At 36.7% G+C, this 26,719-nt stretch overlaps 1 protein-coding gene across 4 annotated transcripts; it reads left to right on the top strand.

The window, feature by feature from the left end:
- Positions 1-24: 24 nt before the first annotated feature.
- CASP2 (caspase 2) lies at positions 25-26,719 on the top strand. 4 transcript variants are annotated; one of them, XM_039338689.1, is made up of 12 exons: positions 25-242; positions 1,416-1,479; positions 1,926-2,076; positions 5,682-5,849; positions 8,102-8,183; positions 11,948-12,045; positions 12,897-13,073; positions 14,713-14,841; positions 15,197-15,287; positions 23,554-23,703; positions 23,814-23,923; positions 24,911-26,719. In XM_039338689.1, the coding sequence occupies exons 3-12, from the start codon at positions 1,927-1,929 to the stop codon at positions 25,043-25,045; spliced, it is 1,290 nt and encodes a 429-aa protein (XP_039194623.1). In that variant the 5' UTR covers positions 25-242; positions 1,416-1,479; position 1,926; the 3' UTR covers positions 25,046-26,719. The 4 variants fall into 4 exon arrangements, with proteins under 4 accessions (XP_039194623.1, XP_039194621.1, XP_039194622.1 ...); XM_039338687.1 differs by having other exon boundaries at positions 1,412-1,479; XM_039338688.1 differs by having other exon boundaries at positions 25-357; positions 1,412-1,479.

Here is a 26,719-nt window from a genome sequence, read left to right as displayed (position 1 = left end):
GCGCAAGCGCACAGAGGGCAGGAGGCGAGGTGCGCCCACGTGATAGAGGATGCTCGCTTCTTTTCTTTCCTGCTGGCTAAAGAACGAGGAATTTGAGCGGGAAACCGCTTTTCCGCCTGGGGCCTAGCACGGCTGGCGCCGCTAAAAAGAGGACCGGAACGCGCCGTGTGCATTGCTGGCGGTGGCTTCCGCGGCGCGTTTCTTAGTCAGGGCCCGACGCCAAAGGGACGGGAGTGGAGCAGGTAGAATTAGCTCGAGGGAGCCTGGGGAAGCCTTCCCGCCTGCAGGGCAAGGGATGGAGCAGAAGGACCGCCCGCTCTGGCAGGCTCTGCATTGCAACTGCAGTGCCTTGGGAGGGTGAGGCTGTCTTGGGGGCCGAGAGTTCCCACTTGTGGCTTTGACGTTTTCTCCTGAGCGTGTTGCCTGCTTTCCTCACCCCGCCTGCCCTGATTTCCCCTCGCCTTTTACCTTGTTTGGCGTTCGTTTTCGGCTCGGCTTGCAGAAGTCTGGATTGGGAGTAACACATTAGGTTTCTGAAACTCTTCGTGCTCACTATTCGACTCCGATTTTTGCAGCCGTCCCATCACTTGAGTTGCTCTTCTCCCTCTTAAGTGCAAGCGGAGCGAGAGGAAAGAATGACTAGAAGAGGCTGAAGACAGGATTTGCATGAAGGGATGTTCTAATTTAAAAAAAATCAGCTTTAGAAATTCTGAAGTTACAAAAGATCGGTGGGCTGGTATAGCATTGGAAGTTTCTCTCTCTCTCTCTCTCTCTGCAAAGACCCTTGCACAAAATTAAAGCTCTTTTCTGTTTTTCCTGATTATGGAATAACGGTTATATACATCTGTTGTAGCACTATCATTGATCTCAGTTATTATATGACTGGAGTTTTCCATGCTTTCTGTGTAAAATGAAAATGAATTCAGCAAAATCCGTGTCTGGATTATTTAAAGAGCCATGAATGCATCTTTCGTAAATATTTGCTGTGACATAGCTATCATTGCCTTGCTGGGGTTTATTTTGAAAATCCGCATATAGCTTTTAAATACTATTAACAAGTATACCTTGGTAATGCGTGAGGTATTTATAAAAACTCTTGTATAATTGTTAAGTCCACATAGAATGATGTATCTGCTGAGAGTAATGTTTGTTGACTCTGGTAGTATAGAAATATAATAAATATAGCAGAATACATTTTTTAAAATATACTTTTCAATAGGAATCACCCATTTGGAAAGGGAAAGCTGTGAAGGAAACTTGTTCCAGTTGCCTCAAGTTATTGGTTGTTCTTTGGTGTGTTTTTTACTGTTGTCTGAGGGACTTTGAAGTGAATGCCCCATTAAAAACAATTATAAGTTGTGTTGGTTTGATGCTGACTTAAATCACCAAATATAAATTTTTTTTTGAAAAGAAAGAAGCTATGACCAACATTTCAAGTCACCATTCTATTTTTGAATAGACTTATCCGTCCAACATCAGGTAATAACATATCACAGAGTTTGGTGTGATGTTTCAGTAGCTGATTTGCACTTTACGGTAGCTGTTGGTTTATTGGAGCAGCTAAGTAATTAAGATGAGATAAAAGAATTATCCTTTTAAGAAGTAATAGAAAATGTGTATATTTATAGCTCACAGTCTTTTAGTTGGGTATATTACTGTGCTGCAAGAAGTGGTTTCATATGTGTCCATTGTTTTGACCTTGATCTTACTTGATTGCAGGTCTGCGTAAGTTTGCCAGAGCCTATAATATCTGTATTCTAATGCTTAAAGATAAATTTAAAACTTAAATTGGAAATATCCCTATTATAGCCATTAGTAGGTTTGGAATTATACTCTAGACAAAAATGGTTAAATGTTCAAATACTTGCCTCTTATGTGCTTGTTGTAAGTTATAATATTTCCATTTAGATTTGTTTTGTTTCTAGGATGCTGGGTGCATGTGGCATGCAGAAATGTCACCAAGAAGTGTTGAAAAAGAACCGTATATTCCTAGCAAGTCAGCTAGTGTTGAAGGAATTAATGGAACATCTTATAGAAAAGGATATTATCACGGAAACAATGATGGAGATGATACAGGTGTGTTTGGTTTTGTCATAACTGGGCTTAATTTTAATTACCCTGTGACCTTTACTCTAACACACTGTTTATGCTTTCAAATGTTAGCACTGCATTCTTCATGAATTAATATCAGCAGTTTCAGGTAGCATCTGGTGGTATAACTAAACACTTGAATGAAAGTTTATAGTGTCTTGTTTGATCATCTGTGGTGAGAATTGCCTCTAAATAGAAATGAGAACACTTTATAAGTGGAACAAATATTTCTCCCTTTTTACTTTTAGTCCACCAGTACCGAGGCAGAGAAGATAATAGCAGTAGAAGCTTGTTTGATAAATTTTCTGTCTTCCAAGCTACGCTGCAGAGTAATATGTAGAAGAGGAAATAGAGCAAATAGGTTTTAGCAGGCAGTGCTTACATAAGTAATCAGAATATAGCTATTGATGTAAGAACTTCTTTGGCTTCTCAGTACTCAAAAGTTAATTTTTTAAAAATCATTTGCATCATTAAATATAGTAACTTAAGTTATTGGAATGCTTTTGAAATATTCATATTCCATATTCTTCCTAAATTGCAATTGTCTTGCTGTGTGTTGAATGATGAAAATTTGACCAATATATTGTAGGAATGTAAATGTTGGAAAGCAATATAACTTTCTAGCTATCAAGCTGTGAGACAAACTCCCCAATAACAACCAAATTTATTTCTATTCCTATTTATTAAAAGAAAGAAAAATTGTGTTATATAGTACCATATGTTATATTTATGAGATCTGAAGTTCTTTATATATCATTGTGCTTAACTGCATGATGAACTTTAAAATTATTATGTAGGGTTTTTTATTGTCACTATCTTAAGCATTGTATGTTCAGTGAAACAGAATAAATCTTTTATATTTATATTTCTCATCTGTGAGTTTTCTGTCTAGGGAAAGGTTAAGGCATAAGGCTAGAAACCAGGAGACTGTGAGTTCTAGCCTAACCTTAGGGACAAAGCCAGCTGGATGACCTTGGATTGGTCATTCTCTCAGCTCTAGGAAGTGGCAAATCAGCTCAGAAAAACCTTGCCGAGAAAACTGCAGGGACTTGTCCAGGTAGTTTCTGTCAATAGGATGAAATTGAACAGAAGAGCAAAAAAAACTTAAGTTGCTTTTTTGTGAGACAAAAGATAATAAGCAAAAGATTAATAAAAACTATGAACATTGAGTTGAAAAAAATATAATTAGGTGGAATATTTTATTTATTGATTGATTTTTCACATTTTTGATCCTCCCCCCTAATCTCTCTCAGAGAGGGACTCTGGATGGTGTACAATAAAGCACTAAAATATAAAAACAGCATATCATCATCATTTTCCTAGTGTTCCCACAGGCAAAGTGTCTGCTTTTTGGATTGACAAATGCCACCTTGCATGATCAAATGCAGCATCCTGATCATGTCAAAGAGCCGAGGTGGCGCAGCAGTTAGAGTGCAGTACTGCAGGTCACTTTAGCTGACTGTGTTCAGCAGGTCAGCGGTTCAAATCTCACCGGCTCAAGGTTGACTCAGCCTTCCATCCTTCCGGGATAGATAAAATGAGGACCCAGATTGTTGGGGGCAATGTAAATATATATATATATTTTACTTCCAATTTTACGCGGGAGAAAACCCGAACAACCAAAGACCTATATATATATACACATACATACATTGGTTACTAGTGTACACCGCTTAGAGAGTGCTTGCACTTAAAGCGGTATATAAGTCTCATAAATAAATAAATAAATGTCTGCATTTTGACAGAGATGGCTATAGATCATTGGTTGCAAAAAAGAAAAAAACCTGACTGACAGGCTTATTGCCTGGGTCTGACCTCGATTTGGTCTGTGCTCATCTTATCACTGCCCTAATAGGCTGACAGTATCCAGCAGCACCACTAGGAAAAGCAAACCTTTCTGCCAAAAATAAAAACAGCATATAAGAATTAAAAATGAAAAACAATTAGAATTTAAAAGGAAGCAAGGATGAACCCTGTTAAAAATTGGTTAAAAATGCGAAGGGAGAGTTCTCAGACGCCAACCAGGTCCACAACTGCGGGTCCCTCTGGGGTCCCCCACGCAAGAGTGCAGAGCCATATTTTAACTCCTTTTCCAGAAGGCCAGGAGAGGGGAGAATATTCCACAGGGCTGGTGTGACGGCAGAAAAGACTCTTCCTAGATTCTGCCAGTTGAAATTATTTAACTTAAGGCATCTGCAACATACCTTCCCTCCTGACCGGGTGGCATGGGTTACAACAACAACAATAATTGAGCATTGGGTTTTTTAACTGGAAAAAGAAGCCTATGAGCAGTCTATACCTGAAAGACATTGAAGGAAAGGTAGATACAAAACTAACAGGGAGCTGGTTGAGATCAGGAGTGCTGAAGAAAGAAACTGAAGGCTTCATTTTGGCTGCCCAAGAACAAATCTTGTAGACCAATTCCATGAAAGCAAAAATTCAACATGTCAGCAAGAACAACAAATGTTGCTTATGCAACATGGACCGCCTTATCAGTGGCTGCAGCAAAACCTCACAGACTGATTATCTACAATGTCATGATCGACTTGCCAACGTTATACATTGGAAGCTTTGACAAACGTTTAGGTTTGAATGCAGCAAAAATTACTGGGAACCACCAAATTGACAAGGTTCTTGAAAATGAGAGTCAAGATCCAGTGGAACTTTTGGATCCAAACAGACAGCCATCTGGCCCACAGCATGTCTGACATCACTATTGTGGAAAAGAAAAAAGTCTGGTTCATTGATATTGCAATACCAGATGATGCACTAATTGAAGAGAAACAATTAGAAAAGATAACAAAGTATCATGATTTGCAAATTGAAGTTGAGCAATTGTGGAGGAAGAAATCAATGATTCTGCCAATAGTAATAGGAGCAATGCCCAAAGGGCTGCCTAGATACATGGAAATTTTGAACCTATTAGACATGAATATCTGACTTTATGAAAAACCAACCTACTTGGAACTGCCGATATACTTAGACTCTATCTTAATAGCTCTTAGGTCCTTGGTTAGGACTTGAACTGTTAAGTTTTTACCAGTCCCAGACTGAATGAAATAGAAGATTAAATTTATAATAATAGTAGTAACAACAACAACCACCAAACAACATCTACCTACTTCAGATCCTTTGGAGGGACTTGATAGATAAATAAAAATGCCAAATCCAGTCTAAATATATGATTGTGTGAACAACCGTAATTAAAACTATCCTGCTTTGGAACTGCCTACAATCTTAGACACTATCTTAATCATTCTTAGGGTGTTAATTATGATTTGTATTATTAAGTCTTAGACTGTGAATCTAACTATAACAACCATACATTTAATACCATCAAACAGCAACATCTGCCTATCCTAAGTTCTTGGGAAGGATTTGATAGGTGGATAAAAATGCCAAATCCAGTTTAAACAACTGGCTGACTGGCCAGCCATAATAACAATGTTAACTTTGGCAAAATTTCATCATTGCAAGCAAAGTTCTCATAGCAAAGGTAATGATAATATGCTCTGGGTATGGATAGCTTTTTATTGTTATTGCTGCTGTTTAATATTTTTTCAATGGTATGTATTTTTGCATGAATACAGGCGAAGTCTGGAAATTTTAGCCAAAACATAGAATTCTTGAATTTGCTTCCGAAGAGGGGCCCCAAAGCCTTTTCAGCCTTTTGTGAAGCTTTACGAGAAACTAAACAACAGCACTTGGAAGAAATGCTCTTCAGCACTATCCCCTGTCATAGGACTGAGGCTGTAAAGGTAAGGAAAGATAAAATATAAAATTAAGGAGCATATTTAGTGTTAGTGATTCCACATTGCTCTTTCATGCAATACCAATATGATATTTTCAGTCCCCTTTGATCCTGTGTATTCAGCTTCCTAAACTTAGAAAGCTAACGTTTGGCTTAGTTTTCATTATAAATAATTTTACAAGCATTGGGAGTTTTGGATCTCATTGCATCTTCAAGCAAGCAAATTTTATTCCATTAGGACTGTACAGTGGTTTGCACACACTTCTTGCTCTGAAGCTATTTTTCTTATATTTTGAGAAGTATTTACCAGGAATTGCTTTGAAGCTCATTATGGTGATTGTAAGATTAAAAGTGATAGAACCTCTTTCAGCCCTCTTTATTTGTGTATTGGCTTAATATGAATTTATAATTAGTAGATTTAAGAAATTTAATTTTACTCTTTACTTTAGATAGTGAAAATAATACAAAGTAGGGTTACTTTTGAATTCTTCTGCAATAAATCTATATTATAGCTACTCAGCCTTATCAGGACAGATCTGACAACGAACAAAGCTAAAGTTATATGGAAGGTACAGCAAGTTCAGTAAAGTGCTTGTAATGTATTTTTCCAAATCCAGAATGACTTGTCTAGAATTTAGAGAATTGCATTTGAGATTTTTGAAGAGAATGAACATGAACCTTGCCTTCTCACTTTTCATTATGCTAGAACAGAAGAGAGGGCAACAGTATTACAGTAGTTGCTTAATTAGTAAATACTAATTAATAATATTAATTTAATAAGTAATAACACCAGCTAAAGAACAGCAGCTGTGACTTCAAATTGTTTTGAACAGATAATAATTGGACACAAGCTGAACTGGACACCTTGGACTGAAAAAACAAGAAAACTAATGACTGTTCTCTATGCATTACATCTCCATAATGATATTGATAGAATTGTTTCAACAATGAGATGGGTGGCATATAAATTAGATAGATAGATGATAGATAGATAGATAGATAGATAGATAGATAGATAGATAGATAGATAGATAGATAGATAGAAAAATAGATGATAGATACAGTAGATAGATAGATAGAAAGAAAGAAAGAAAGAAAGAAAGAAAGAAAGAAAGAAAGAAAGAAAGAAAGAAAGAAAAAGAAAGAAAGAATATACCTGTTCTGCAGAAATGGAGGTTTTCTTCAGGTGAAGTAAACTGTTGAAGAAGAAAAGTGCATTGGCTGATCATGTAAAAGACAGCCAAGAACAAGCATTGATGTAAGTTAAAAATTGGAACTTACTAAATGTATGGGAAACAAAAGTGAATATGGAAATAATATAATAAAACCATGAAGAGAATACTGACAAAGAAAAGCATTACATGGCCAATTTCTACAAGAGATTGAGGGGAAAGTGGGTAATAATAAAACCTGTGAATGGCTTACAACTGGGACATTAAAAAAAGAAAGTTAAAGCTTGATTTTGGCTGTGCAAGAGCAAACTATTCAAACTAAATAGTCAAAGCCAACACCAAGTAAAGAATTGGCAGCTGTGACTTCATGTTGTGAACAGATGTAATAATAATAATGTATTACATTGATATGCTGCCTGATTCCCAGTGACTGTGGGTGGTTTGCAATTGTTTAAATTCTTGAAAAACAACAATACAAAAAATAACATTTTTTCTTCATATATGTGAAATTTGTGTTATCTACATGCACTTGTTAGAAATGTTCTTTGATGAGCTTCTTTAAATTTTTTTTACAAAGATCCAGATTAAGACTATAAAATAGTATATATCTTTACATAAAGGTAAATCTGATCTGAGTGATCACAGAATTATAGAAGGCAATATATAAATACATTTGTGCATGCACCTGGTTGAATATGATGAAGTATAGCAGTCAGATTTGATTCAATAGGAAAACATTGATTCAAATTTGATTCAGTAGGAATCTGTACTGCGTGGTAAGTTCTGTGGGTAGAACTGTCAATAGTTTCTGATCATTGCTCATTGTGACAGGATTCTCTGGTGCAATTAGGTATGTCCTAGCATACTACTTGACTGTTATACTGATTATATACTGATAAGACTCAGTATATCTTGCGAACTGACTGGCTTTAGGAATAATTTATATCGTGTGCATATGCACACATATTTGCACTATCATAGATAATTGAAATTACTTCCTCTTTTGCCCCCATCTCTCATCTGAGGTTTTATTTGATGAACACTGTATGTTTGTGATAATTTCAAAGTACTTTCTGGTCTTTTTCAGCGACCTCATTGCTATGATCAAAATTTCCCATTTCCAGTGCCTGAATCCTGTGTCTCCCAGAAAAGACTATATCAGAATAATGGTAAATTTATAATACAGTCTGCCTTTGTCACAGCACTGATATGTCAAATGTTTTTAAAATTAGTATATTAGGAAAAAATATTTAATATTTTGTAATCCAAATGAATTGGAAAAAAAACTGATTAGTGGGATGGGATTTCTGTTCTCTTTGGTGGATATTTTGCTGTGGTCTTAAACAGCAAGTACTTGGGGATGTGTTTTAATTTTAGCCAATAGAAAATATAGCACAGGATGTTGCAAAATGTAGTATTTTTAATGTCAACATTGAGCATGAAGTATGTCTTTAAAAGCCCAGTGGCAATAGGACGTAGAGTTATCCAGGGAGGTTTTATTATTTTCATTCCAAGCCATGAAAAATAGTTCCTCATCTTAGTCTATTTCCTTGAACAGATCTGCACCTTTTCTGTGTGCTTAGATCTCTGTCTGAGTGGTGAGATGTGGGAGGATCTTACACAGTTTTTGCTTTATACTATATTCCCCATACTGTAAAGTATATGTAATAGCACTAGCAGATAGATAACCATAAACTCACACACCAATGAATGTTAGGGTTTTTTTTAAATACTTTTACTTACTTTTACTATTTGGTTACATAAATTATTTTCTCTTAACTTTATAACTTTATATACCCAGTTATATATCTCCTCCCCAAGCTCTCTCAGTGAAGCGGCCGATGTGATGGGCTGTTGCCTTGAAGCCGTGAGGGTCTGGATGGGGGTTAACAGACTCAGGCTCAATCCTGACAAGACCGAGTGGCTTTGGATGTTGCCTCCCAAGGATCATGTCGACTGTCCAGTGTTGACTCTTGCGAGGGAAAATATACCCCCTTCAGAGCGGGTTCGCAACTTGGGTGTCCTCCTTGATCCACAGCTGAATTTGGAACATCAATTGACGGCTGTGGCTGGGAGGACCTTTGCACAAGTTCGCCTGTTGCACCAGTTGCGACCCTACCTGGACCGGGAGGCTCTCCTTACAGTCACTCACGCCCTTGTCACCTCACGTTTGGACTACTGCAATGCGCTCTACATGGGGCTACCCTTGAAAAGTATTCGGAGACTACAGTTGGTCCAGAATGCAGCCGCGCGAGTGATAGTGGGTGCTCCTCGATACACCCACATTACACCTATCCTCCGTGAGCTGCACTGGTTGCCTATTGGTCTCCGGGTCCAATTCAAGGTGTTGGTCATTACCTTTAAAGCCCTATATGGCTCAGGGCCAGGCTATTTGCGAGACCGCCTACTACCTCATAGTTCCCTACGTCCGGTTAGATCCCACAGGCTGGGCCTCCTTCGGGCCCCGTCAGCCAAGCAGTGCCATTTGGCGGGGCCGCGGAGGAGGGCCTTCTCTGTGATGGCACCCACGCTTTGGAATCAGCTCCCCCCGGAGATTAGGACCGTTCCCACCCTGTTGGTCTTCCGTAAGCTACTTAAGACCTGGCTTTTCCGGCAGGCCTGGGGTTTATAAAACCTTACCCCTGGATGATTGTTTTTGTATTGTTGTTTGTTATGTTTTATGTGTTTTTTATTGTTAGCCACCCAGAGTCCTTCGGGAGTGGGGCGGCTTATAAATTTTAAAAATAATAATAATAATAATAATAATAAGACAGGTATTTTTGAAATCACATATATGGCTTTGTAACCTATGCTACAGTTCTGTGTAGGAGTGTGCTCAGAGACTATTGGGGTAGCTTGGAAAATCAAAGAAGCATTGCTGTGGACTGGCTCTTTGACAACAGGAACCCCCCTCCCATAATTTAACATCTTAAAGATATCCTAAGCAAGAGAAATGCAATACATATGTTTTGAAATCAAGGATAGGGATCTGGTAATGTATTATTCAGGCTTAATCCCTGAAATATTTAGCTCAGGGGTCTTCAAACTTGGCACTTTTAAGACTTGTGGACTTCAACTCCCAGAATTCCCAGCCATCATGGCTAATTGAGGAATTCTGGGAGTTGAAGTTCACAGGTCTTAAAGTTGCCAAGGTTGAGGACCCCTGATCTAGCCTAATGCCATTTTCTGAATAAAAAGTTTGTCTGCAATTTCTTAGAGAGGAAAGGCATTCTTGTACTTTCTTCTTGTGGTATTAGTTTCATCTGAACTAATCTTTCTGAATTAGTTTCATCAGTTTCATTCCATTTCCAGCCTGTTTCTTTCAAAAATGGTTTAATTTTTATAAATTATACAATATGAATTATTTTGTAAATTATTTAAAAAAAGAGAAAATACTTTGGAGGTTGACATCTTCTTTTCACATTATTTGTGGTGCCCACACCTTTTATTTTAATACAGGTCCTGGTTGAGTTATTTTTGGAACTTCCAGACTAGGGTCCTGACAGAAGGATGTACACAAATCAATATCCCTATATAAAAGTATAGCTTTTGAAGGAATAATGAAAAACAATCCAGATTTAATGCTTGGGATTTAGCTGCATCCCACTGAGATTTTAAATTGCAAACTGTTTTACTAGCTAATAATTATATAGATTATTCATTGGATGAGTCTACTATTCATATCCCATGGCTATGACTGTAGCCTAGACATATTCACAAAAGTTAATTGGCTGCTATTAGTCATTTTTCAGTGTTAATGTGTTATAATATAAACACAGATTTATATACTTCAGAAAATGGAAGAATATGAAGCTATTTAAAGAATGTTAAAAGTTATATATGTGTTCAAAATACATGAGTTAGAGTTGTTTAATGCTGTAGAACATCTTAAATCAAGGAAGAAAACATTGGATCCTTATGCTGAATCCAACTACAGATCTCCTTTCTCCCCAAATCCTGATCCTTGTTGCCAGATACCTCTGTCTAATTTGCTTGCGTTTCATCCTCAAGGAGGAGAAAGATAGTGATGGTGAAATACCAATTTGTCCTAATGGTTATGCAGCGACTTTACTAATGGCTTTCAATGAGAAGACCTCCCCCTTCCTGATATTATAATGCATAATATTTTAAAATATTACATACTCTACACAAATTTTGTTGATGTTTCACATTTTTAATTTATACTTCATCCATGGTAACCTTACTCTTTGATACTTATAATAGCTCAGCTAGTTTAAACAACTATTGTTATTTAAAAGAAAAGTTCAGTTGAGATTTAGTTTTTGATGGAACTCTGATAGGGTGTGAGATGGTTAAATTTGAATCACTTGGATTTCAGTATTTCAATAAGAAAAAGGAATGTTGTATTACACTACAGGTAATCCTTGATTTGTGATCACAATTGAGCCCCAGATTTCCATTGCTAAGCAAGTCAGTTTTAAGTGAGTTTTTGCTCCATTTTACAGTCTTGCCATAGTTGTTAAATGAATCATTCGGCCATTAAACAAATCTGGCTTCCCCCATTGATTTTGCTGGTCAGAAACTGGCTGTGAAGGTTACACCTGGTTATCACATGACCCCAGGACAATGCAACAGTCATAAATACATGCTAGTTGCCAAGTGTCTGAATTTTTTTTTGACATGGCTGTGGGGATGCAGCAACAGTTGTAAGTGTGAAAAGTGGTGATTAGTCACTTTTTTCAAAGCTGTTTTAACTTTGAATGGTCACTAAACAAGTGGTTGAAAGTTGAGGACTACCTGTAGAATACTATTTACTACATTCAATAGAGGTAAATGTTTAAATTAAGAAACACATATACTGTGTAGTGTTTTTTCTTAAGTATCCTCATCTTACTGTAAATCTAAAAGCATGCTGTTACGCAGTGGCCTGCTTTGCTGCTGATCCCTTTACATATTGGTGATTGATTTGCAGCAGAGCCCATGGAGTATTCATTAGATGACGGAGATGGCTCTCACTATCCTCAGGTGAAACCATGCACTCCAGAATTTTATCGCACTCATGTGCACTTGGTAAGTAAGCTGGACATTGAGAATTTCTTTTGTTTTTTTTTTCATAAATATGTTTGGGGTGCTTTATTTGCAGGAAAGCAGTTAAATAGATAGGCTATATGGAAAAACTGCCCTTACACAAAATGTAGCAGTTTCTTTTTTTCATATATGATTATAAAATTTTGAGTAGCCCCATAACTTTGAAAATTCAGAGTAAAAATGGAGGGGGAGGAAGGTTAATCAGTCTGGGTTGATGGGGTCTTCTTCTTGAGCTGGGGTTTTGACTAGAACTCCAAAGTCCCTTCCAACTCTGTTATTGAATCAAGAAGAATGTTTCTCATACTCAGTTCCACAAACTACCATTGTTCCCAAACAACTCAAAAAGTTCTGCAAGCTGGAAAAACAATCACAAGAAGACTTGGAAGGCTGTTCGTAGGTAATGAGCTTTTGAATAAGAGCATTGGGGTTCTACGTTTTCCTTCAACAAAACTTTGCAAAAGCAAATTTACTTTAACCAAGATCAAATATAAAAATAAATAGAATGTTATACTGATCCTCTTTAACAAACCTCATTCCAGACCTAAATGAGTACACAATCATATCCAAACTCGTATTTCCCCTTAAGTTAATAAAACATTGACTATTCATTTGTTTTCATGTATTAAAAAATTATGGTATTCATATTTTTTTTTAAAAAAATAGTTTTCTGCAATCCAGAAACATTAATTAATACTGTCCAAGAGTGTTTAAATTTTGCATTTTGACCTCTCTTTGACCGCTGGTAGGGAATATGGTATGTTTTCAAAGCAATTTGTGATTTTACTTTCAGTGTATAGGCCAAGAAACTGGTATATATTATCTGTGTTCAATAGGCATACAAGTTGAAATCACGCCCGCGAGGCCTGGCTCTTATCCTTAGCAATGTGCACTTCAGCAATGAGACTGATCTAGAGTTGCGTTCTGGAGGAAATGTGGACTATGCTGCTCTAGATAAGCTCTTCAAGCATCTTGACTATCAGGTGGTTGTACGACATGATCAGACTGCACAGGTAAGTTGAAAAATGTGATAGTTGTGACAAATGTTTGCATACGTTTCACAAAATTTATTTTCCAGAATTGGCTGTTTTTAAGATAGCATCTAGATTATATTAGAGTGAACATTTCCTGTTTGTATTCCTTTTTATATTTTAAAAATTTAATTATAAGATTGTTTTTTTTATTAAAAGTTTTAAAAATTTTATATAATATATATCCCAAATCCCTCCCCCCACCCCCTCCCCCACTTCCCAGAGCTGATTACAGAGTTACAAATAAACAATCATAATCTAACTAACATTACCCAACTATACAATCAAATCCATAACATACTTTAACTCCTTTTCAAAATAAATATTAACAAATTAAATATGAAAATAATATAATTAAACCATAAAACTAAGACTAATATAAATTCTACCATATTAAGTTATTAATAATAATCTAAAATTTACTCATAAGCTAGATAATACTTTTTAGTCTCATATTTATTCTGAATATAATCTATCCATCTTCTCCAAACCGAAATATATCTTTCTTATGAGTAGTCCTTCAAATAAGAGGAAATTTTTGCCATTTCTGCTAAATTAGACACCTTGAGTATCCATTCTTCCATAGTAGGCAAAGAATCTTTATTCCAATATTGTCCCACCAATAATCTTGCAGCTGTTATAAGATTCAGGATCAAATTAATTTCTTTAACATCAAAATCTACAATAACACCTAACAAAAATAATTGTGGCATAAACTTTTATCTTTCTCTTAAAAATCTTTTGCATGTTCCACCAAATCTTAATCCAAAAAGCTTTTATATTTCTACAAATCCACCAAATATGAAAATAAGTTGCATCTAAGCTTCCACATCTCCAACATTTGGGCTGTAAATTAGGATACATACAGGACAGCTTTTGAGGATCCAAATGCCACCTATAAAACATTTTATAAAAATTTTCTCTTAAATTTTGAGCTTGAGTAAATTTTACATTTTTAACCCAAATTGTCTCCCATGTGTCCAATAGAATCGGCTCTTGAATATTTTGTGCCCATTTTACCATACAGTCTTTAACTAACTCTGTTTCAGAATCCAATTCTATTAAAACATTATAAATTCTCTTTATATGGGCTCGTGTTTGATCTTTAATCTGTTTTACCAAATTCACGTCATCTAAAGTAATACCAACCTTTTGATCTAAACTCCACCTAACTAACAAGAGTGTACAATATTTTCTTGCTTCAACTCAGCTAAAGATTTTAATTGCCAATCCTTCCCTACCAAACTAAGTAGTTCCTTATAAGAAATCCTATCCAAATTCAATTATAAGATTGTTAACTTCCATTCCTTGATTTTTTCATTATCAAAACTGTATTTCTTTATTTCCGTATAAATATATATTTGAGTCATTAACAAAGATTTCCAGACTTAAATTTAAAAAACTGAAATTTGCTTGGAGTCTTTTGTTTGAAAATGATATAAATCATGAGCACTTTTAGACACTATGCTCATACGTTTTCAGTTTTGATCATTCCTGAATCCTTCATCTCCTAGTTATGCTATTTGGAGGTTATAGCCTCTAATTTCTAACTTCGTTTGCATGTATGATTCAAGAGATTGCTGATTAGGGATTTTTTTTTTATTTTATTTTTTGGCCTCAGGAAATGAAAGAACAATTGGAATTTTTTTCAAAGCTTCCAGTTCACCGAGATTTAGATTCCTGCATAGTATCACTTCTTTCACATGGCATAGAGGGTGGAGTCTACGGAGTGGATGGGAAGCTACTTCAGGTAACTCAATCATATGCAGATTCCTTCTTTGTTTTGGAATGTGATCATGCAGGGAATCTGAGGATCAAACTGGCCATCATGGAAACAATCAAGCCTTAAACAGCTTTAACATATTATGAGATTCTGCCTTAAAGTAGAATGGAAGATAATTCTGGTGAAGGGGTGACAAATAGAGGGGGAAAAACTGAGCATAGTAGATACCATGCTTGCATTCTAATACAAAAAAATGGCAGCCTTTATATTCTTTTAATCACTATACAATAAAATAGTAAAGTAATAAAAAATGTAAAATGATAACCAGTTTAACAATTTCCTTTTAAAACATTGTTACCTTGTCTTCTTGTTTCTTTTCCAGCTGCAGGAAATTTTCACGCTTTTTGATAATGCAAATTGTCCTAATCTTCAGAATAAGCCTAAAATGTTCTTCATCCAGGCATGTCGGGGAGGTGAGTGACTGGGGAGGGTGACCTATGATTCACGACAGACATTTCCCTTTTTGCACGCTTGTGCTCACCTCTCCTCTTTACTTCTCTCAGGTATAAGCGGAACCCATTTCACCTCCCTGCCTTGCTGTTGCCACTTCCTCTCTCTGTAAGTGGTTCTCGCTGTGCATGGCTTTGGTCAGCAACTTGCGGACCTTGCAGTAACATGGAAAAAGAAGAAGGGAGATTTGTAATCTCCTCTTCTTGCATGTGCATGAGGGCACTTACTAACCACACTCCAATGAGATTGTGTGCTGGAACCTTTGTTCTTTCTCTCTTTGGCCTGGACCTCTGGTGTTTCCTACCTGTGCTGAACTTTATCAGATTGAATAAATAGTAGCCTGAGATCATATTGTGTGAAACATGAATAGCTTGAAAAACTTTGCTATTTTGAGTTTACGTTTGATTCAGATGCATAGGAGAGCAGCTGAATTTTAAATACCATTAAGATCCAGAGACATCCTAAAACATGTCTCTTCTAATCAAAGTTCCTTGAATCTAAAGCAAATTATAGGAATGTAAGAAAAAAAAGAATATAGAATGTAAGACTGACCTTAGCCAGATTATATCATAATCAAAGGATTATAACTGATGTAAGGAATGGGGATGATTCAGCAGATATTTCAACTGATTAAAATTTGTAAGAAATATATCAGTCCCTAAACACAAGCATACCGCCATAATCTTAAAGGATTCCCAGTGGTTTTCAAGTAAAAGTATCCAAAGTGAAGATAAAAAAATCAACATCAATAATAAGGACCAATAAAAAACAACAGGCATCATAATTCCAAATGATTCTCTAAATGCTGTCTTATAAAAGACTTTAATTTATCCAACTTAGGGAAAGATAAAAGCAGGTATACTAATTTCCAGAAAGAGGTGGTTCCATAAAATAGGGCCATTGCTGTGAAGTAGTCTTTCTGGGCATCCACACTCATCTCATAAAAGGAGATAATCATCACTTTTTCCCAGAAAGCCAGTTTTGGCAGGTGAAAGGATCTGGATATATCTAGATCATCTAGGCAGGAAGTTAACTTCATCTAGGCAGCTTTATTCAATTTCTCCATGAAGCCAAGTAGCATAAAACATTGACTCCATCTTATATAAGTACATATCTAGAGCTTTATTTTTTTTCCTTTATACCTACAGCAACATTACAGTTCCCATTATTAGTCAAGAGTTTCTAAGGATTTGGGTTCAGCAACATCTTAAGGGCCTCACATCCTCCCCTTTTCCTTAAAGAATATTTTCTTCTGATGCACCTTCAGACAGTATGTCTGCGGTACAGATGAACTCTGAAGTATATTAGAAACAAGTGCCTAGAAAATTTGTTTATATAGTTCCCCAGAGGCTTGCCTTAAATCTTCGCCCTTTATAGGAAATACATTTTAGGCTTGAAAAGTGTTTTATAGGGAATAGAGGTTGAAAAGCTGACTGCACATTTTTAATAGGGGCACTTAAATGGTCCTTAAATTTATTTTTTTAGCCGAGTTTCAGATCTTAGGAGAATACCGTTGCTGCTCATTGATGTGCAAAACCAGAATAGAGCTAGTGTTGTATTACTGTGCCAGGGCTGCAGACACCTTATTTAAGGTAATATATGCTTTTGAGGTATGTGTAAAAGACATTTTTGGTATTACAGTAGCACTTCTTGATAAAATTAACCTGTTAAATTTATTTAATGCACATAAATGCACACATGCAAACATAGTATCCTAGTATCTATTTCTTGCATAAACATTTGAACTAATCTGTAACATAATTATATTTTCTTCTGTGTTGAAATTCAAGTGCTACAGATCATAACTGAATGGAGTTTGCCTCTAAAACTAGGCATAGTTCATCAGGAAAAGCAGGAATCCATTATGTGCCTTGCACAGAACAACCATGAACTGTGCTATGCACTACTTTGTGGTTAAATAAATGGTATTATTTATTATTATGTTATTTTACTGTATTTCTGGACCACTGCATTACCACGCAACTCCTAGAGGTTGCAGTATTTCTGTTAAAAATAATAAAGCCAATACATAAAATGACAGTGAATACTAAATTCTCTGTAGTGTTTGTTAACAGCAGCAAGCTGTGAATTAAAAGCCATATGAAACAGTTCAGTCTTCTGATAATTCCAATCAGTATACTATGGTTTGTGGATAAAATATGTTATTAAAGAGAAGCCTGCACTTATTTTATAGCACATAGGCAAGTAGAACCTTCATTTGTTTCTTTGGCCTAATTTTAATTTAATTTAGTTTTTTAATTTGCATTTGTCCAATTTAAAATTGACTAAGAACTATTTTAATCTGGTATCCCTTTTTACATCCAGCTGTGCTATGTTTTTCAGTGAATAATAAACTGGATCAAGAAATTTAGCTAGGACAACTTGAGTAAATAAATTCAGGGTTAATCTTTTAACTTAGTTGGAAATGAATGTACAGGAAGATAGCTTAAGCCAAACCCTAATCTACTTAATGGCTTGAACTTGTAACAAAAGACAGGAAAGTAGACTCGCATGGTGTGCTAGACCATAAACCATGACTCAAGAAACCACGGTAATTAGGTTAACATCTTGTGCTAAGCTAGAATCTGCCAATGCTTTATGCTATAGCATAAAGTTTCTTCAGTTAGGGTTAGAGTTAGGATTAGGGCTAAGGCTGAAATCGAAGGCCTTAGAAGAAGCACATTTGGGACCTGTGTCTCTTTCTCTCTGACACTCATTGTGAAATTGTAGAGCTGTAAAACTAGAACTATGAAAGGAAAAATACCAATGAATGCAGGGAGCTGCTTGGGAACCTCAGGAAGTAGAAAAATGCTTTCCTTTGCCTGACATAAGAGACTATAAGTCTTCCCCAAATGTGTTTGGTACTGGTATCTTTCTGCTGAGTTTTTCTACTTTATCTTCAGCGGACTGATCAGAGAGACAAATTTTTGGTAAGCTAGCACCAGCTTTCATAATTGGAGCTTCTTTCTTACCTATATACATCTTTATTTATTACTAAGGAGTTTTAATGCATGGCTAACAATTTATTTGCTCATGTACCAAAGGGGAAAAAAATCAAGATTTTTTTTTTACAACCTAGCTTGTAGATTCTAGTTTCACAAGTGAATTCATCTCCAAGAAATTAAATGCTTGACTTAAAAGCTGTGCTGGCTGGTCTGTTTAGCTTTGTGTTGCTAAACCTATAAAATAAAGAACGACCTGTAAGAGCTTCATTACGCAAACCTGATATTTGATGCTTATTTTGATTACGATATTGTTACATTGTCTAAATGCATGGAGGCTTCTTGTTTGTTCTACTTTGATCCAATCTTCCATAGCGTACTGCTGCAGCTTCAGTATTGCATCTCCCACTGCGAGGCGTTCATCTGTCCACTAGCTGCTGTTTGCTTCCCAGTGGGTGTGGACTGGCTCCTGCTGTTTAGTAACCTTGTAGCTGGAATGGAGTGGTTATGTCTATTCTACAGTCTTTCTGGCAGTAAATACTGAATGCTTGGATTTATTTCATTTTAAAGCAGAAGGGAAAACAAGGAATCTTAATTTAGTTAGGAATAGCAAGGGTCAGCAATAGCTCCTTGATTTCTCTAGAGCAGGGGTGTCAAACTACCAGCCCACAGGCCGGACATGTCACGTGGAAGCCGCGCCCACCCCATTGCTGGCAATGGCAAAACCGGGCTGATACGTTGCGCAACGTCACGTGACATCGTGAGTTTGACATGCCTGTTCTAGAGGCATCTTACGATTTCACCATTATTATGAACTCATTTCAAACAGGTTATGTTAAATATAAATAGCAGAGGGTAAGTATGCAATTTAATAACAATAGCGTGCATAAAGCAGTTTCAAAGCACTTGGCATTGTGAGTCTAGCTGCATGTATAACTTTATTAATACCTAGCATGCAATAAGAACAATGAGCGAGAAAAAATACAAGATAAAATGGAAGTAAATAATGATAAAATTAGCTTTGAAAATAACCTAATAATCTAATAACCTTTTGAGGGGGGCGGGGCAGGGGAAGAGCTTATACTACTAGTAAAACTATTTTCTGGTCTGAATAGAAAAGGAACAGGAACAGGATTAGCTGAAATTGGATTTACTGAAAGAATAATTAAAAGAAAGGAAATATAAAGATATACAGAGTATAAGCTTCTTTCTCTCTCCATCCAAAGCTCTTTAAAATATGGTTACTTAGTTAAGAAACCACTTGTGTGGAGCACAGAATATGAGAAAGATTTAATATTTGAAACCTGGTGAAAGCTGTGGTTATAAATCAGCTATTCCCGACCCTAATTTTTCTCTCTTCGATATATTTTCCATAAATAGAAAAAGAAAGTTTTTTTTTAATCCTGCCTCCATTTTTGGAGCCCTCGAAAGCCTATTGTTTCATTTTCCAGGAATGCCTATGGTGTCTTTAAAGCATGCCTTAAATTAATTATTAAAAACTATTAAAGCAATATTTAAAAGGAATGCTTAAACTACAGGTTGTTAGATGAGTATTAAGGGAGATAATGGCATTTATGATGATGCACATAGATATCTAGTTACTCACATATACCCTTGAAAATCAGGTGATTGAACGAATACTTTGAAATCTGGGGCAAATTTTACCGCTGGTATGAATTAAGAACTGCTCGGACTTCAAACTAATGGTAGAATTAAAAGATATACATAACTGTACATATAATTGTATATATAATTGTATTGTATAAAAGATGAGGTTTATATAGAGGTTAAGAACAATGTATAAATTTTTTGTACTATGATAGGAACTGATAGAAAAATTCACTCTGGAATGTCATGTTTGTCCATTGTTGTTTTAATTGTATTATGAATAAAAATTAAAAAAAAAAGAAAATCAGGTGATTGAAGTGCTCTGGATAGTTTTAAGTATTTGCATACAAACTCAACCCAATCCTCAGCTTGCATGGCACAAAACTAAATTTGAGCAATATTGAGAACTTATTTTCAATTCCAGTTGTATTCTTAGCTTGTTTGTAAAAAGCCTGCATGTAGGGCTTCATTCTTTATCCAGTGCCGTATTGATTGGAAAATTTTCTCTTCCCTTCGTATATTCTTTTTTTAAAAAAATACATATAGAGGATTTCCCACAGCTGAAGATTCCTAAGGCTATCTTGGAAATAGCAACCACAAAGAGTGTATTAGAGACACTGGTCACCTTTCTTTAACTGTTGGAAATCGGATACAATAAGTATGGAGGGAGGTTGGCAGAAATTTATTGGTGATTTTAAGGTAGTCTGTAGGCTCTACATGTAGTTCATGCAGTATTAGGAATCTATATGGTGCCTTCAGAATTCTCCGTTATTACAACCTGATCTATGATGGCTGTTTCTGACAATACAATTGAATGTTTAAGTTTAACATCAAGTGAAAGCTTTAGAAATTACAGAATCAGCTGCAAAATTAGTAGCTAACTGGTGTGTGTAGGCTGAACAAACAGTGGCTAGAAGTTTGAGAAATAATAAGATAACAACTATAAAACGACTGTGAAGTCCAGTCAGTAAGATTTCACGTATTTACAGCAGAAAATAATGCTGAATTAAGCATTAAGATAATTGTAGTTTGTATATTGATGATACTGAAAAAGTTTACATTACAGAATGCAAAACTAAATACAAAAAGTTAGAGTAAAAATACAGATGTAGTAGTACTATTAATCAGTTATTGCCAAATCTTTCTTACTGCTGGTGCAGAATGTAACATCGTAGGCTATGGAGGAGATATTCTCAGAATGTAATCAAGAAATATAAAATTGATCTGTATGGCCTGGCAATTTAGAGAATAAAGAAAGAATATCAATACTGCCAACACGATTGAGTGAGCAGTAGAGAAGATTATGCTTGATAATTTCAACTTGTCCGTCATCACAAGGGCACAGTTGTTCTGGGAAAGATATCTTCCGAGCTCAGTTGAAGGGAAAGTATTATACTCAGCCAAAATAAAAGCTCTTCTGTGAAAAAAAAACTTCTAGTTAAGTACTGGGTTTTACTATGCCCTTTAGGCGTTCATGATTTTTTTTTTTAAATAAGTGATGTATTTAAATCAGATTGGCACCCAGTGTCCATTGTATACAGCCTATCAGTGGTTTTGACTTGCTCATAGCCTAAGGCAGGGGTCCCCAACCCCCAGGCTGCGAGCCACTACTGGGCCATGGCCTGTTCGGAATCGGGCTGCGCGAGTGGCTGGCCAGTGCACGCGTGCAACTCGACTTGCATGAGCGGCAGGCCAGCATGTGTGCGGGGGCACTAGCCCGCCGCTTGCTCAGGACGGTTGCCCTCTCCCCCTTCCCCGCTGGGCTGCCAAGCCGTAAAGGTTGGGGACCACTGTCCTAGGGAAAGTAAGTGGTAGAGGAAGAGCCTGGGTAATGTTGGCTTCTTCAGTAAAGTTGCTTTAGATTAAGGTTCATCTGCCAGCATTAAACTGGACAAGGTCTACAAGGGCAGTGTTGGAAAATGAGCTCAGCTGATCACCACAAATGTGAGATCCTTGGTGCTCTCTGAACTTGGTTCATTACCAAACTAGATAACATCATCAGTGCTACAAGAGAATGGAGTTTGCTTTCATTTTATATACCAGTGGCTTGCCCTGTCAGTGTTGGTGAGAGGGGTCTTGATAGTTCCTTGATCAGGCAGTTGTTTACTGTTAACTTGTTTTTCTGTATTGATAGTTCCTTGATGGGTGTACTGACTGGGGTACCAACACTGACAAACAGCTAGCAATAAACAACAGCCTAATCAGGGAACCACCAGGATCATTCCCCCAGCACTGACCGGGCAAGCCACTAATATATAAAATGAGAGCAAATCCCTGCTCTTCTAGCACTGATGATGTTACCTAGTTTGGTAATGAAATGTCTGCAAGAAATCCACCAAGTTGAGAGAGCACCAAGGACCTCACAGTTCAACTCTGAGTTACAAATATACTCTTCTATTGATCTCTATAAATTGTACCAACTATAGCTAGTTGGACTTACAATTCCCTTTTTTGCTTAAAAATAAAAATTTCACACAAAAAAATTTTTGGGCTTGTTTTGGGCAAAGTAGTTTCCAGGAGCATTCTGGATGCCTGAGTTTGGGAGACTATCCCCAGATATTTAGAATATGAGACCGGCTCGTTATAGTCCTATTTATATACTAGGTTTCCTGGCAAAATGTTTGGTTTGAGGTTTTTAATAGTTTATTTTCAGTTATTATATTGAGCTAGGGTTACTAAGACACAGCTAAGTCCCATCAGGGTTCTAGAAAGGATTCTTCTATCTATGTAGAGCAGAAAAAGAGCTATGCAGGAGGAATGGGACAAGTATGCACCCTTGTTTAACATCCTTGTGAGTTAGAACAGCACTTGATAAATGGCTTTAAGGGTTGCATCTGACTTTCAGGAATCTGCTATTGTGGAGAGCATGACTAAGAAACAACAAGTATTAATTAACTGGAGAGGCTTTTGGTTTTTCCCAGAGTTTAATTCGTCATGGAGTCAAAGCAGGACTTAAGTCATGAGAAAATTCAAACAGCAAACCCTGAAGTGTGTAGAGTACCTCTTGATTAGATGTTGCAAGCACTGTTCAGTCATGGATTGATCACTCCCTAAAGCCAGCCTGTCTCTCCAGTAGATGGCTTCCCTTTTCTAGCTGATCTCTTAACTTCTACTAAAAGCTTCTGACAGAAAATATCCCAAGTAAACTAAAGGCCTGCAATTTATCAATTATGTCTCTTCCTTACTTTTGACATAGGTGTTGCATATACTTTTAATTTTACCTTCATCATGTATCTGTGCTTGTGAATGCTGTATAAAGTATTAATAAGAGAATTGTTCTAAGAAAAATTGGTTTGTATCACATTGCAATAACACTAGCAGTTACACTTAGACTTATATACTGCTTCACAGTGCTTTACAGCACTCTCTGGGCAGTTTACAATGATAGCATATTGCCCCCAACAATCTGGGTCTTCAGTTTATCGATCTCTGAAGGATGGAAGGTTGAGTTAATCTTCAGCCCCTTCAGGATCAAACTGCAGACTGTGGACAGAGTTTGTTCACAATATTGTATTCTAACCACTGAGACACCAGGACTCCTGGTGAACACACATATATCAATGTCTGTATCTAAGGGTTGCAACCACTAATTGAAGATTAAATGAGTATGCCTGTCATTTAGCAAAGATATATAATAGAGCTGCGTGGAATTGATCTTCTGCCTTCTTCCTGTTGTTAGATGAGACGGACCGTGGAGTGGATCAGATAGATGGGAATGACCGGGCCAATTCTCCTGGTTGTGAAGAGAGTGATGCCAACAAGAAGGAAAATCCTAAGTTACGCCTCCCTACCTGCTCTGATATGATCTGTGGATATGCCTGCCTGAAAGGTATTTTGGATAATACAAGGGCTGTGATATTATTACACTATTTATCCTGTCATGCAGCTAAGGCATTTCTATTTCTTTCTCCTTTAATTGACTTTGTTTTTTTTAAATAGGTACAGCTGCTATGAGAAATACCAAACGTGGATCATGGTATATAGAAGCTCTCACTTCTGTGTTTGCTGAGGATGCCAGAAACGTGCATGTGGCTGACATGCTGGTCAAGGTGGGCAGGGATACTGTGCTTTTGTTTCTTTTTATGTTTTGTCTAAATTTAAAGTAGCTTCTCTGTACTAGGGATATGCAGGGAAAAAACCCCCAGCTAGTCTCTGATAGTCCATGCTTGAATCAAAACACTTGAGTTCCAGGTAACAATATGAGGAGGGGGATGGTAGGTAGGGAAGGAAGGCAGGCATTGAGAAGAGAGTACGGAGTGGGAAATGCTGGCTGGATAAACACTGCCAATGTCCATAGCTTTAAAGCAGTGGTTCTCAACCTTTCTAATGCCGCGACCCCATAATACAGTTCCTCATGTTGTGGTGACCCCCAACCACTTATGCATCACCGGGTGCCAGGGGCGTGGCCAAAGAAAAGGGAAAAATGGCAGACAGCCTTGTTTGGCGACCCCCGTGAAATGGTCGTTCGACCCCAAATGGGGTCCCGACCCACAGGTTGAGAACCACTGCTTTAAAGGTAGCATATCCAAGTGATCTGCCTTTTTGCCCTCTTCGCTTATCTCTTCTTATATTGCTCTTATACTGTCAAGGATGCCAACCATGGTAACTAAGGGAAGTATGGAAAGAAGTCCTGGGAAGGTAGGGTGAGTATGTTGGTTGAGTGGCTCCCTCTCCCGAGCTAGCCATAATTGTTGCTGATGTCCTTGACTTCAGGAGCAAGATAAGAGACAGAGCAAAAGAGGGTGCTGGAGAGATAAGTCTGTCAAAGTATAGACCGTGCAGAGGAGGAGGGAGAAGGCTCACCATCCTTCCTTTATTCAGCCTCTGAGACCCCACTGGATTTTTTCTTACCCAAAACCTAAAACAATCAAGCTGTTCTTTGGCCCAGTTTTGCCAAACTGCAGCCCACCCAAAATGGGCCAGCATAACTTCTGAGACATAATGTTATGGGTGTGAAACAAAGTACATTTTTTCTTTTTTATTTTTTTGTAGCTATTTACATTTTAGATAATCTTTTGTTATTTTCTGCCTTACAGGTGAACAGATTGATCAAACACCGTGAAGGCCATGCCCCTGGCACAGAGTTCCATCGTTGTAAGGAGATGTCAGAGTATTGTAGCACTCTCTGCCAAGACCTTTACCTATTTCCAGGGATAGTTTCTGAGAATTAATTCTGTTGTTCTTTTGGCAATGAAATTTTTTCCTGTTCCTGTTCAGCATTCATGAAATACTCCTACGGTTGCCTGTAGATGCTTATGATCTACAGTATCTTCCTTCATGAATGACAGTGAAAATTTGACTGATGAGCTATGGCATATGTTATTTGCTTTCTTTATTTCTGTTTTTTTTTTAAAAAAAAAAAAACCTGAGATATCCTAAGCTATAATCTTTTAAGTAAATAATGCCTGGCCATGCCAAATTTCTTACGCTGTGTGCAGAGTTTGCTAAAATTACTCTTTAGAGTAGGATTTGGCCATTGTTCTGGGGGTTTTCTCCCCATGTGCCAAAAACAAATTGATGGGGAGCACTTTAATGATTTTATGTAAGTGTTTGTAGAAAATGTGAGTTTGAAATTTCGTGTAATTATTTTTATAAAGAAAAAGATATAAAACATTTTTTAAAAGCTACACGTTGAATTATTTTTTAATTTGAATTGATGTTTGGTTGCCCATAGCAGTAGGCTTGAAAGGGAACCCTAACTCTAAAAATAGAGGCTGTGCAGACTATGAAGGCCAAGTTAGAATGGTAGGCCAGTGCTAATGTTGCTTTATATGTAGAGATATTCAAGCAGTCACTAAGCCACTAGTTTTTGTTATAAAACTTGTATTATATGCTTGCTGGTTAACTATATTTTCTACAGTGAAATTTGATCATTCTTACAGAAAATTGAGAGCAGGACTTGGAAATAATCTCAGCGATTTTTCATTCTCCAAGATACTTTTGGTTACATAAAATTATATTTCTAAGTTGTAATAGCTTTAGCTTACGATTCCAAATGTTCATAATATTTTCATTGTGCATAATACTACCTGTTTATCTGATACTGATTTGAAGTAATACTTAAGATTTCACTAGACAACATAAGTACTGTACGCTGCCATGGATTAACCTACCTTTATCCTGTTCTGATTGCCTATGTTCTTTCTATCTTGTCCTGAAGTTTGTTGTGGGGAGGAAAGGGTTAAATACTTATTCAGTGTTTCCTGGAGTCCTGATAACTACCTGCTCCCTTCAGTGAATAGCATTATTTTGAGTGAAAGCCTTCTGTTTATTATTGTGCTTATTATTTTTTATAGTGTTTTAAAAATCGTTTTGGAACAGTTTATCATTTAACATAAACTGGAAGTGCTTTTAATGTAGAATAGGAAATATTTTGCTCTTCTGCTTGTAAGGATGCCTGGACCGGCACAGGATAGAAAGTAGAGAGGAAGAACCCATCATTTTTCAGAATCCAGTTCTACTACTGTAAATGGCCCCTTGGGTGAGACCTATCGTGTCTTTGACTTTCCAGGGGTCTTTGGAAGTAAAGGGCAGTTTTCTTGATATGTGTGAATATACTCTTTAGTAACCTAGCAATCCAGGCACTCAGTAGCTCCAGTAATTAGATTGGTAGTCCCTGGATTTGCTGCAGTGCTTGAGAAAAAGTTCTCTTTCCTGTATTTAACTTGAAACCTTTGAAAATACTTTTGAAATATTTTGTGCTCTTTTTAAGAAAAACTTATTTTTGTATTTTTTAAAAAAACATGTTTCTGCAACCAAAATGACAAGTTTTCAAATCACTGCCTATATATTGTATATGAATTGCTTTCATATATGCCAGAATAAAAAGTAATCTCATTTTCCTA

Source organism: Crotalus tigris, unplaced genomic scaffold, assembly GCF_016545835.1.
Source record: "Crotalus tigris isolate CLP2741 ecotype Arizona unplaced genomic scaffold, ASM1654583v1 scf7180000017716.2861928, whole genome shotgun sequence".
Taxonomy (NCBI): Eukaryota; Metazoa; Chordata; class Lepidosauria; order Squamata; family Viperidae; genus Crotalus; species Crotalus tigris.
The sequence above is the reverse complement of the archived record's forward strand: the minus strand, read 5'-3'. Positions and strand labels throughout refer to the sequence as shown.

Bases quoted from the DNA above. Each gene is read 5' to 3' on its own strand.
- CASP2 (XM_039338690.1), top strand. From the start codon at position 1,927: ATGCTGGGTGCATGTGGCATGCAGAAATGTCACCAAGAAGTGTTGAAA. The intron at 5,850-8,101 runs GTAAGGAAAGAT...GGTCTTTTTCAG, and splicing joins ATAGGACTGAGGCTGTAAAG to CGACCTCATTGCTATGATCA. The intron at 15,288-23,553 runs GTGAGTGACTGG...TCCTGTTGTTAG, and splicing joins CATCCAGGCATGTCGGGGAG to ATGAGACGGACCGTGGAGTG.